The sequence below is a fragment of the Calonectris borealis genome, chromosome 2, assembly GCF_964195595.1.
Source record: "Calonectris borealis chromosome 2, bCalBor7.hap1.2, whole genome shotgun sequence".
In the NCBI taxonomy this organism is placed as follows: domain Eukaryota; kingdom Metazoa; phylum Chordata; class Aves; order Procellariiformes; family Procellariidae; genus Calonectris; species Calonectris borealis.
This window is the reverse complement of record NC_134313.1, coordinates 158,084,654-158,097,092: the sequence shown is the minus strand read 5'-3', so window position 1 is coordinate 158,097,092 and position 12,439 is coordinate 158,084,654. Positions and strand designations below refer to the sequence as shown.

General features: G+C 33.6%; 1 protein-coding gene across 8 annotated transcripts in view; it reads left to right on the top strand.

Annotated features, from left to right (window-relative positions):
- The window catches only part of PFKP (phosphofructokinase, platelet), a 45,856-nt gene that overhangs the window by 21,632 nt on the left and 11,785 nt on the right, over window positions 1–12,439 (top strand). For 5 of the 8 annotated variants that reach the window (XM_075144103.1, XM_075144101.1, XM_075144098.1 and 2 more), the window contains 11 exons: window positions 490–534; window positions 635–743; window positions 1,184–1,279; window positions 2,692–2,784; window positions 3,157–3,282; window positions 3,891–3,955; window positions 4,672–4,741; window positions 6,185–6,331; window positions 7,204–7,274; window positions 7,725–7,812; window positions 8,762–8,914. In XM_075144103.1, coding sequence (XP_075000204.1) covers window positions 490–534; window positions 635–743; window positions 1,184–1,279; window positions 2,692–2,784; window positions 3,157–3,282; window positions 3,891–3,955; window positions 4,672–4,741; window positions 6,185–6,331; window positions 7,204–7,274; window positions 7,725–7,812; window positions 8,762–8,914 — 1,063 coding nt within the window. The remainder of the gene's footprint in view (window positions 1–489; window positions 535–634; window positions 744–1,183; window positions 1,280–2,691; window positions 2,785–3,156; window positions 3,283–3,890; window positions 3,956–4,671; window positions 4,742–6,184; window positions 6,332–7,203; window positions 7,275–7,724; window positions 7,813–8,761; window positions 8,915–12,439) is intronic. The other 3 variants (XM_075144102.1, XM_075144100.1, XM_075144104.1) reach the window with 1 other exon arrangement.

Sequence of the window (12,439 nt, the reverse complement as noted above, 5' to 3'; positions counted from 1 at the left end):
TTTGGTTTTTAAATATGTTTTTGGTCTTTCCCAGACATACTCTTCTAGAGAAGATCCAGACACACTTTGAATCGTATAAAGTAGTATCTGTTTGAATATAAGTTTTCCCTAGGTAAAATGTAAGCAATTAAATGGTTTTGGTTTTGGTTTAGTTTTTTGTTGTTTTTTTTTTTTTTTAATACAGCTATATCATTACAGTTCTTAACTGTGGGTCTGCATCATTTACATTTCTAGTAAATGTTCACCTCTTCTCTTCTAACTGCCCTTACATGTTTTAGAAGAAAGTAGTAGTGAAAATGTATTATGTGTTGGAAGATATGTAATTTTAAATATGTTGTTTAATATGGCCCTCTATTTTGCTAATGAATTCTGTGTTTGGTAAGCATGGTAAACACAAGTTATTTCCTGATATTAGGTTCTGATTTCAAGCATTTAGACTGGATTTTTGAGTTGTAGTATTAAAGTTAATTTGTTTTCTTATTTTTACAGCCATCAGAGGACATTTGTTCTGGAGGTTATGGGGAGACACTGTGGGTATGTATTGTCTTCGGCAGTTTGTGTCTCATACAGATATAATTATGAAAGATCAAGAAATCTGAACCATAAGTGTCTAATCATTTGTTATGTTTATTAGGTATCTAGCTCTTGTTAGTGCCTTAGCCTGTGGTGCAGATTGGGTATTTATTCCTGAATACCCACCAGAGGAAGGATGGGAAGATTCAATGTGTGTTAAGCTTTCAGAGGTAATCTTTTACTATGTTTGGGATTTCCTGATGTCTTTGCAGATGTTTGTTTGAAAACAGTGATGTAAACATGTGATCAGGACTTTCAGCAAGTCTTTGCTTCTGGTGTCACAGATAGTGCTATTTGATCTGAAACAGTTCTTTTCCTGCATTCTGCGATTGTTTTGAAGAATTATATGACCTACTGTAGGGATTACAAAAACCTATGCCTATATAAGCAGTGTGTATACCTTTCCTCATTAATTGGATATAAGACGTTTCACTTCATCAATGAAAAGACCTGTATTAAGGTAAAATGTGTGAGAACTCTGAAGTGTTCAAGTATAAGAAATACTTCCGCAAATCCTAGCAGCTTAATGTATAGCAATTGATTATAAAATTGTGCTGTAAATTTCTTTCAGATTTCTTATTATATGAATGTGCTTTTATTTTTATTATAGAATCGTGCACGAAAGAAAAGGCTGAATATTATTATTGTAGCTGAAGGAGCTATTGATTGCCACAACAAGCCTATAACGTCAGAGAAGGTTAAGGATGTAAGTGTCAGCATCCTTATGACGCACTTTCTGTTTTGTTCTTAAGATGGGGCTTGTTACTAACAACAGCATTTCTGTAAAGTAAATCTGTTCCTGTAAAGTAGTTTATCACACAGCTTGCTGGTTGTATTTTCTATTTGTGCTTTATTATCTGAATCCATAGTCCACTTAAGGGGGAATTATTTCAGTGGCTGTTAATTAGAAACTTTTCTCCTTGTAAAATAAGACAACAGTCCAAAACACCTACTTCACGGGTAGAGTGTTTGAAATCAGCTCAAATCAGTGATTATAATACTATTTTACTTCATATTTCTTGTAAAATTTTAATAATGGTCTCACTTACAGAGAAATAATACTGTCTACTTTGGACAAAGTCTTGTCACTTTTTTCTAATTTTTTGCCAAAAATTTCATTGGTGTCTAAGATTAAGAAAAACTTTTGAACTGAAATTATTCTGCTTTTCTTGGAAAGGATCCCTTAATAAAAGAAGTTGAAAAATAGTCATTGGCAGGAAGGAGCTATGATACTTTGACTTTACCTGGTGTTTATCTGTGACTATGAAGTTTTGTTTTCCATAGCTGTCAGACTGAGAGTAATCTTTGACTCTTAATTCAGAATTGCAATTTTACAAAGTAAAATTTAGCACCAAGTGGTGTTAAGTGTACATACAGCAGATAGCTATTATGCATTTATGGAAGAAACATTACTTGCTTGCTACAAATTTCAGCCAGTTAAAACATTCAAAAACTATAAATACCACGGATAGAAGATTTTGTAAATAACTTCTAAAATTTTTTCTGCTTTATGTTATCCATTACTTATTCCTAACCTTACGTGCTCACTGAAGATGTATTAATAAAAGATGTCTTTCTGTGACTTTAGATTTGATATGTAACAGAGAAAATGGCTGAATGAAATAGTTTTATTATTATAATTTTTACTGCAAGTTTTAAAAGCTTTGTCAATTAAGGTTAAGTTATCTTCACTAGAGTTTGCTCAGAATCTTTCGGGATGTGTAATCTTGCACATAGATGAAACATGGAGTGAATAAAACACTGTAATTGAACTTCTTTCAAGTACTCTAATTATAATGTTTAGAACTGTATTTATACGGCTGAGGACTGCATAATGAAGCCATTATAACTGCAGTTAAAGCATTGCAATCTAAGCCACTGTTTTGCCATTAATAACTAAAATGTTCCTTTAGATTAGGAACCTGGAGTTTACTTCTAGGTTAGGAATAAACTAAAGTATGGCTTAACTTTTGTAGTGCTGTCATTACTGTAGACATACTAGTTTATAGTATATGTAGAATTTTATTATTCCACTAGCATGTAAAGCAGAGTAATGCTAACACATGTATGTAAAATAACGATGATAATAAAACCACTATATTTCGAAATTCTTTGCAGCTTGTGGTTCAGCGGCTCGGTTTTGACACCCGAGTAACTATCTTGGGTCATGTGCAAAGAGGTGGAACCCCTTCAGCTTTTGACAGAATTTTGGTGAGTGAACCTAAAATAATTACTCATGGCACCACATGGTACAACTACATTTTGATTATTTATTTCGGGTTGGGGTAGTTCTTTACCTGATTAACTTGACAAATCCAATTATTATCTCACATTAACTGTCTGAATAGCTCACATTCAGAATAGTGAAGCATTTCGTGTCAAGGAATCTATATTAGGATTAAAAAGCAAAGCTGCAAGAACAATTGTCCATACTTCAGAGTATTAAACAGCCTGCAACATTTTCACCTACCAAGGAATAATTGGTTTTAGCCTGGTTTATAGAGAAATCGTGGCCATTTCTGTGATTGGAAGCCTTGTGCTTTTAAGTGCTTGCTTGAACATTCAGATATTATCTGTTTTCAGGCAAGTCGTATGGGTGTGGAAGCTGTGCTTGCTCTTTTAGAAGCTACTCCAGCTACCCCTGCCTGTGTCGTGTCCCTGTCTGGAAACCAGGCTGTCCGTCTGCCTTTGATGGAGTGTGTGCAGATGGTGAGTTTCTGGCAAAATGCCAATTTATAGTTATTCATTAACTACAGCAGACCACTGTGTACAATAATTGTCTGTTGTCATTAAAACACTGATGGGAATGTGTGCAGCAATTTCCCACATTTGGGAATAATGAACTTCATATGTGTTCTCTGTATTACTTATTTGCGAACTACCAACAAACAAGAAATATATATATTTTTAATTTGTTTTAAAATTCATCTCAGATCTTTTTATTGCTACAACAAATTCTTCAGACGCTTGCATCCATTTACACATCATACACAACAGTCAGGTTTCTGCATTAAAACTGTTCAGCTTAAACTGAAAAAAGAAAATGCAAAATAGATACATTGATTATTTTTTTTTTTTTTTGCCCCCTCCCCCCCCCCCCCCTCCGGAAGGCTTTAGGTGTCTGCTTCTACTTTGTTCTTCTCCTGTCCACTGTAATTTATGCTATGATAAGAGGTAGCTCATAAATTAATGAAATGTCAGTATTTCTTTCTTCACTTTGCAAAGCTATTTCAGAATGATCTGTTTACTGGACTATATTAAATAATCAACTTCCTGTGATTTTTAAACTTATTGAGTAATCAACTTGTTTTTTCAAGACTCAAGAAGTCCAGAAAGCCATGGATGAGGGAAGATTTGTTGAGGCTGTGAGGCTTCGTGGAAGGTATGACCAATAACTTGTATGAGTTTATTTGCTCTAGAAAAGCTGAATTGCTTTGCTGTTCTGCTGGCACTTTACATTTTATTTTGAATAATTTAATGTCCATATGGTTTTATTTATTTGAGAATAATAGAGGAGACAGAGAGGAGTTGCTTAAATAGTATAATTGAAATTCTTATCTGCATAAAAACATGCAAAACAAAGAAAACTGTAGTTCAGTACTGTGTCAGGCTAGTGACTGATACTAGGATAACTAGTCACAAAGAAAAGAGCTGCTGTGTTGTATGAGCTGGCTGGTAGCAACCATATGTTTGTTTATTCGAGATTTTGAGGCCAATCCTGTGAGCTTGTTTGTAAGTAGCTGGTAGTTTTCCAACAATAATGTTGGAGGGAGACATTCTGCACTCTTATGTGTCAACAGAGCATTTTCTGTTCCAAGTCATTTGATAATAAAATGCTTTATCACTAATCTATAAAACTCACTTGCCAGCTATATAGTTATTTTATATTTTCTTACTATTATCTTACAGGATTGAATATTTTCCACTGTTCTCTTATTTCCAGTTTTTATTGTGTTTTGCATTTGTAATAACTTTGGTCCAAATACTACATACCTGTTTTTAAAAGTTTCTGAAAAATTCAAGTGTTTCTTTAAAATAACTGTAAGTTGAAAAATTTACTATTTTATTTATCTTACCTTATTTAGTTATCTTTTTTAGGAGCTTTGAAAACAACCTTAACACCTACAAATTGCTGTCGCACAAAAAACCAGATGCCGAGCTTCCAAAGGTAAGGGTTTTTTTGAGTGTGCAATGCATGTCTGCTTTTGGGGTATCTTAACAAATAGTGTTTTTCTTCTTCACGCCCCCTCATCCCACATTAATACTCTCTTCAAACCTATGCCATAGGATATTTTATAAAATTAGTTAAATGTTATAATGGCAGAAAGATGCTTGCGACACACAACTTTATTCTAATAATAACTAACATTTTTTTTAAATGAAATACCATTCCAACTAGAAAATTTCCTGCTTGGATTTCCTTCTGTCTTGGATATGTGTCTGGTCCCAATTGCTATAGTGACTGGTCCTAATAGTTACTGTTATACCATCTGTTCCATAACATGGAGAGAAGGAAAGGTGATGTAATCATGATTAAGAGTCTAAAAATCTTGGGATAAAGAGGGAAGATTCAATATAAAAGAATTCTAGCCCTTCCTTTTGAAGGGCAAAACCGCTCAAGAACAGGGGTAAGTCCAGGACTTCATGTGATAGAATAGTGAAGACAGATGCATCACATTTACCTGATCTAATAAGTCATTGTGCATTAATACAGCAGTGGACATTTAGTTCTTCTTTTCTTTGTAGTTTGTAAGTTGTGTATAAGGAAATTTGGATTTATTAGGAAGTAGATGCTAAAAGTTGTGTGCAAGCATATTTCAGATAGGATTTTTTTTTTTCATTAATGGTTTACTGAATAATTCTGGTTTTTACCATAGTTGGTGACTATGTCACCTCACTGGTTAATTCCTTTTTTAATTGTGGTTTGTGATGATGTGTTACCTTATTTGCATGATTATGTTACTGTTATGTTTTTTGGATTTTTTTATTCCAATTAAATATTTGAGTAATGATTAATAGTATCTTATTAATATTATCAGGGAGAAAAATTGCATTGAAAATAGGAAAAGTTCATTTGAATACCTGACATATGTTCGAAAATTCTGCAGATAGCAAGTAACATAATCACAATTAGCCATTTTAGTTGACAAAAATTACTGCGTAATATGTCATGGAAAACTTCACACAGTAAAGGAAACTTGGTTAAAAATGAAAAGTCGTAGTAGAAACTTTCAACAAGACTACGATAAAACATGTCAGCTACTGCTTTGATAACATGAAACTGGTTGAATAATGCAGGGTATTTTACCTTTCTTGAACATAGCTGAGCTAGAATATAAAAACCTGAATAACTTAACCTGCAAACCAAATGAAAATGTGTTAAAGTCTTATTTAAAAACAAACATTCTTTTTTAAACTGTTTGTTTCTGTGTGATATTCTGCTAATGGGGAAATATGTGTATGTATCTTCTAGTTAACTTTAAATTTTGGGGCTTTAGGGGCTTTGAAATTTCCTTTCCTACATTCCAATATTTAGCAACTGAATACGATGGACAAATTAACCATGGTGAAGAAATTAAAGTGCTTATTAAATATTATTTTTCTCTTGCAGACTAATTTTAATGTGGCAGTTCTAAATGTTGGTGCCCCTGCAGCTGGAATGAATGCCGCAGTGAGGGCTGCAGTGAGAGTTGGCATAACTGAAGGCCATAAAATGTTTGCAGTCATTGATGGATTTGAAGGTTTTGCTAGAGGGAAGGTCAGTATTAAACGTGTGAATTACATAGTAATGTGTATTCCATCCCACACCACCACCTTTGTTTATGTTCTTAGAAGGTATGTTCTGTCATAACTGTTGTGGGAACTGATTCTGTAAGTTCTTTTATTTCATAAAGATATATAAAACCCAAATTGTAACTGTATTTCTCAATTATTCAAGTCTATAGATAAATTAATCTAAGTATTGCTAATCACATGCATAGCTACAAAATTAGTTCAGATGAATCCTACCCTCAAATTTTGGTCAATGTTTAGCATATGGTAGGTTTTCCACAGAAGAACAGAAGAATTGCTGATTCTGTGCGATGAGTTGTTGCATTTGTGCTTCTTTGCTATAAGAAACTTTGCAGTGGTGCTTGTTGAGGGAGGAAGCTTTCCTCCCCGCCCCCCCCAGGTGAGTTAGATTCTTCTGTTCCCCTGTTTTAAATGTTAAGCATCAGTTGGTATACTGAGGAGAAACTGGGTACAAGACTTACGATTTCTACGCCTAACTGGAGCCATAGGTCCCAAAACTAGCTTCGAAGACCTAGTTTTAGATTTTTACATTTCACATTCAGTAGGAGAGGATGTGAAAATAGGATCATGATATGAAACAAAGAGGCAGGGTTCATCATGATCTGGAGGAAGAAAGAACAAATAGACAGAATGGAAAGGGATTGATAGGAATTCAAGAGAAATCAAGTTAACCTTTTGATGCTGTTTTCTTTCTTCGCCAAGTTCATTTTTGGTGCTGTCTGTACCCAACAACTCGTTCCAACAAGCTTTTGCATTAAGTAGTACCTGGTGTTTGCTGCATGTCAAGAGAAGTAATTGGATAATTAACAGAATCTCCTTTTTTACTTTTACTCAAAGATAAAGGAAATCAGCTGGGGAGATGTTGGAGGCTGGACTGGTCAAGGAGGATCAATTCTTGGTACAAAACGGTAACGTCAATATTTTGCCAATTGATATGATGAATTCTAGTATTTTGTATAACCAGTGTATGATTCCATGCTCTTTTCATTCCACCATATGTTTTAAGTCCTCAATTTTTTTTTTTTTATTTTTTAAATCGTTACGTTCCAACTTGGGTATCTTTATAGTACTGTACCAGCTCTGAACAGAGAATGAAAATGGGATTGGGACTTTAATTTAAAAATTTCCCGGGGTCCTTAGACTTAAAAGGATTGCAAACTTGTAGTTTCTTTACAGTTTCTTTACAGTTGACATAATTCCTTACTGGTTGTCAGGAAGAATCATTTGTATGGATAAATACATAAAATGAAAACTGTTGCATTGCCTGCTCAGTTTACTATTTCAGCTTAGTAATTAGTTCTTATTGCTGTAGAGTCTGTAAATTGTTTTTATTTTTCTTTTGGTTTAATGATTTTTAGTACTCTTCCTGCAAAGTATTTGGAGAAGATTGCTGACCAGATGCGCACTAACAACATTAACGCCCTTATGGTTATTGGTGGATTTGAGGTACACTGAAATGTCTAATTATGTCTAAGTGGAGTAGAATTCCTAACAAAAGGAATAGACCATTTTAATTTTTACCCAGTCTTCATGTAAAGTGCATTTGGTTATAACTATATTTGATACACCACACAAATAGTGTTTAGGATCAGAAGTACTGTCAATCACTGATTCTGTGGAAAGTTGACATTCAAGACAGCAACTAGTAACTGCAAAACAGGATGTGCTAAATGGATAAATAAGGTGAGATAGCATGATAGTATTTTTGTATTAAAGAAAAAAAAATAATTACTTCAGTAGGGCAAGTTCCAGTCTCTACTGTATCAATACTTAGAACATACTTCCAGAAGTTCTTGACCTTTAGTAGCAATTGCACTGTGGTCCCTTACTTAAGCCACTTTTTCTCACATAGTGCGTTTCAAAATCTGTAAATGATCTAGAGAAGTATTTTCTTTTTTTTCTGTATTTCATGTTCATTTCATTTTACCAAAATAATGAATATTTGAAATCTTGATTCAGGAAGGTATTTTGCCAACTATTCCGGGAGAAGAACATGCTTATTGCTTCTTAATAAGGAATGAGTCACCCACTTTTTTCAGCCTCTTAGGCATGGCCCTAGTTCAGGAATATTAAGATTTTAAATGAGGAGTAACAGTACCTGAAGATTGGGGAACTAGTTTGCAGTATGTTTGTGTTGTACAAAGCACTTTATTATGTCTAAATTATGTAGTCCCTTGAAAATGAATGTTCTATTATTTGTTTGTTTTCAAATGTATACCTGTTTTAAATGTTTCTTTTTTTTGTGTGTTAGATTTTAGTGGTTCCTTAATGCTTTGACTTGCTGAAGTGTGCTGTGGTAGAAATGGCTCCCCCTGTGGCCCTTTCCATTTTATCATTCCAACTTTGCCCTTATTTTATTCATCCTAATTTTTCACTCAATGCCTGTGCCCAACAGGCATACCTCGGACTTCTGGAATTGTCAGCTGCCCGAGAGAAATATGACGAATTCTGTGTTCCAATGGTTATGGTTCCTGCAACTGTATCCAACAATGTACCGGGTTCAGATTTCAGCATTGGTGCAGATACTGCTCTGAACACTATAACTGATGTAAGTCTATTCTGGTGTGTGTGCTTACTAACAAAGCAGTTCTGGTTAAAACTGACTAAATTGGCTAGAACTGGATATTTTTATAGATCAGAACTTTGGAAATGTAATCTGGAAAATGATACAGTTACTTGTTATAACCATATTCATGATACCTATTTAAAAAAGAGAAGGTTTAGGATCCCAAATGCTTCCATTGGATTTCCTCTGAAACTACAATGACCTGTAAATTTGTAAACTACAAAATAAGATGGCATATATCTATTGTATATAGAAGAAAGAAACCTAAAGCTAAGACTTGATGATCATTTGATGCACTGTAGAGGAAAAAAAATCCCCATTATATGTAAATTATCAGTATATCCAGCTGTAAAAAACACTGAGTGAATGTTGTTCTGTTCAGAAAGAGATCCTTATCTATGTATGTAACATCTTTATTTATCTTTATTTTATAGAGAATGTAAGATCCATATTTCTCTAATAATAGGAATTACATGTATCCTACTAATAAACAGATTCTACAAAAAAGAGTTGAGACATATTATGAAATATTTTTTAAAAAATCAAATCCAGTAATACAATGTAAATGAAAAAGGATTGCATTTGTCTTCAAAATTGAATTTACATTTTCACTTATAAAGAAGAAACAGAATTATTTCATAACTTGTTTACTGAATTACAATGAATTACCATATTATATTGCAAGTTCCATTTCTGATTTTTGTCTCCAGCCATATTGGAGCCAGAATGTAGAATTTTTTCACTGATTGTACATATTGAGCTACATTTTAAAATGTGAAAAATAACAAGCCTGGTGCTCATGTAAAGTGGGAAAAGAATTTCAAGTTGCTTTTGAAAATGAAATATCAGTTCTTCTATCACTTAGATGTATTTGAAGATTTTAATAATGATATTATTTTCAGAAATTTGAAGGATTCCTCAAATGCTATCAACTTCAAGAGCACTAAATAATTTTCACCTGGTTTGTGTTTTTTTTTTTTTTTACCATGCCAACATAAATATTTTTATCTTCAGCAAATAAACCCTTCAGTTAGGAAATTTCAGTTTCCTTAAGTATTGCCATGAACAAGACTGTAAGCTAACTAAGATTTATCTTGAACATATTCTTTATAGACAACTTAGGTTATAAATGTTGATGTTTCCAGTTCTGGTAAATAAAAATATCTCTCCAAAATGATTGGTCACAAATTAAGGTGAGTAAAATGATTGTGCATAACACCTACTTTTCTTCTTTTCTTTTCTTTTCTTCTTAAGCTTTGTTTACCTAACTGGCTTTTTTTTATATGTTATTTCATGTAGGGTGGGATATAGCATAGTCAGTCAGTCTCTCTCGTTGTTGTTGTGTTTTGCTTTATACTTAGGTTTCTAGATATCATCCACCTTCATAGATAATAAGATGTCAGCGTGTCCATATTTTCAATGCAGTAGTTGAAAACTTTTCAAACTGGTATTTTTTTACTAATAGCTTTCGTCTTGTTTTTGCATTTTATTTTGCCTAGATTTTTCTCTGAAATAAATATGAAATGTAATGGCTTTGCAAGATTTGGATTCAATCCAATGGAAAAATAAGTTTTGGGTTTTTTTGGGGGGAAGGAGCAGACTTTTGTGTTGGGGAAACATTTCTGCTTGGTATTTTTTTAGTTTTCTGCTCTGATTGTTTGAACATGATTCACTAAAACTGATGATGAAAAACGTATCCTTTCATTCCTGTACTGTATGTTCAGATCAGGTTCAATAGTGGTGATGCCCCCTATTAAATGTGACTGATAGACTGAATACAAGTCATACAATTGACTGTGGTAAATGAAAGTAGCAAATGGACATGAATGTCCATTATATCTAGTTTATAGCATTTTTATTCCTATTGCCATTGTTAGGTCAATAAATGCATCATAGTTTTCAATGCTTTCAGATTAGTACCTCTTATGAACACCAAAATGTCATCACACTTAGTTTTTCTATGGTGCTGTTCTTACTTCTATGTTCTTGACAACTTTTAGTAAGGTAAGTACATTTCTGTTGGGTAATGAGGCCTTGTAAGTGTTTGGCATTACTAGACGCTTGTCAATGTTAAGTTGTTTGAAACTTGTCAAGGCATGTAAATGGTACCTTGAGACATTTGCAGATAAAATGTGTTAAGATGCTGCATTTAAATAGAAAAACAATAAAAAACAGGCCAACAGGTAAATGACATCTGAATAAGAGATTAGGCAAGAGTGTGCTTTTCCCTAAGTCGTAGAGTACATGTCTCAATAATTAGAATTTAGATTCTATAACAGATTCTATGACCCTCTTGAGGTGCTCCATTTTTTCCATTTTTGTTTTAAAATACAGGCTTGTAATCAGTTGAATAGTAGAATTTGGTTTGTCTTTTGAAGAGTGTTTCAAATTTATCTTATGCTGTATTTTTCACTTCAGTTTTCAGAATATTAGTGAGAACAATTGTCAATGAAAACTCCACAATGTAGAATACCTGGGGAAAGCTGGAGGTTTCTGTACCTGAAAAGGGTATGCTTAAGGCTTATATATCTAGATATAAGAAAAAAATTGTTTAGGATTGCAGGTTAAGAACGCAAACTTTGATTTTTCTGTGAAAAGAAGCATCAGTAAAATAACTACCATAATAAAAATACCTATATTCTCAACTTCATGTTGCTAATCCAGTGAAACAAATAGAATTATTATTTCAGATAGCAGACCTCTGGAATGTGACAACAAAGAAGTGTTAATTTTTTTCCTACATAACCATGAAGGATAGAAATTGCTTTTTAAATGAAAGTGGATTACTTAATATTGATCAAAAAGAGGCATTAGCAATACATTTTGTAGGTGGAACTGACAAGCAGAAACCTACTCTGTAATTAAGCAGAATGAATAAAAAGTTAGACTGTTTCAGCTACAGAACATGGAAAGAGAGTGGAAAGGATGAAAATTTAATTTGAAAACAAAGCCTACTGATGGAAAGAGGAATAAACCAGAACAAGGTATGGAAGAATATTCATTTGATTTAGGAGATGTAGAAGTAAATGGGGAAATGAAAAGAAAAGGTATCAGCTAGAGATGGAGAAAAATAGAACCTGGAAAAGCAAGATGCTGAAACTCTTTAATGTGTTTCTTTGAGAATCTGCCTTTTCCTTTCATCAAAGGGAAGGGGATACAGGCTGATCAATTGGTTTTGTTAGAAAAAGAATAGCAAACAGCCCCAAGAAAACCCGTTCTCACTGAGGAGCGAATAAAGCTACAGTTACAGATTGCCTCCACGCAGTTTCCTTGAAAAACACAGACTCCTGTACCCTCCCAGTGCTGCTACTGGCATATGTGGCTCCATTTTCATCTATACTAGGAAGCTGAAAATTAGCCTGGCCGAGCTAGCTAACCAATTAAATTATCATCCAGTTCGGTCCTAGCAACAGCTGGATGTGGAGCTAGGGCAGTAAATCCATGCCTTTCAATGGCCATTTGCAATGAGATCAACATAAAGTCAACAAACCACAGTCTTTGCTTGAC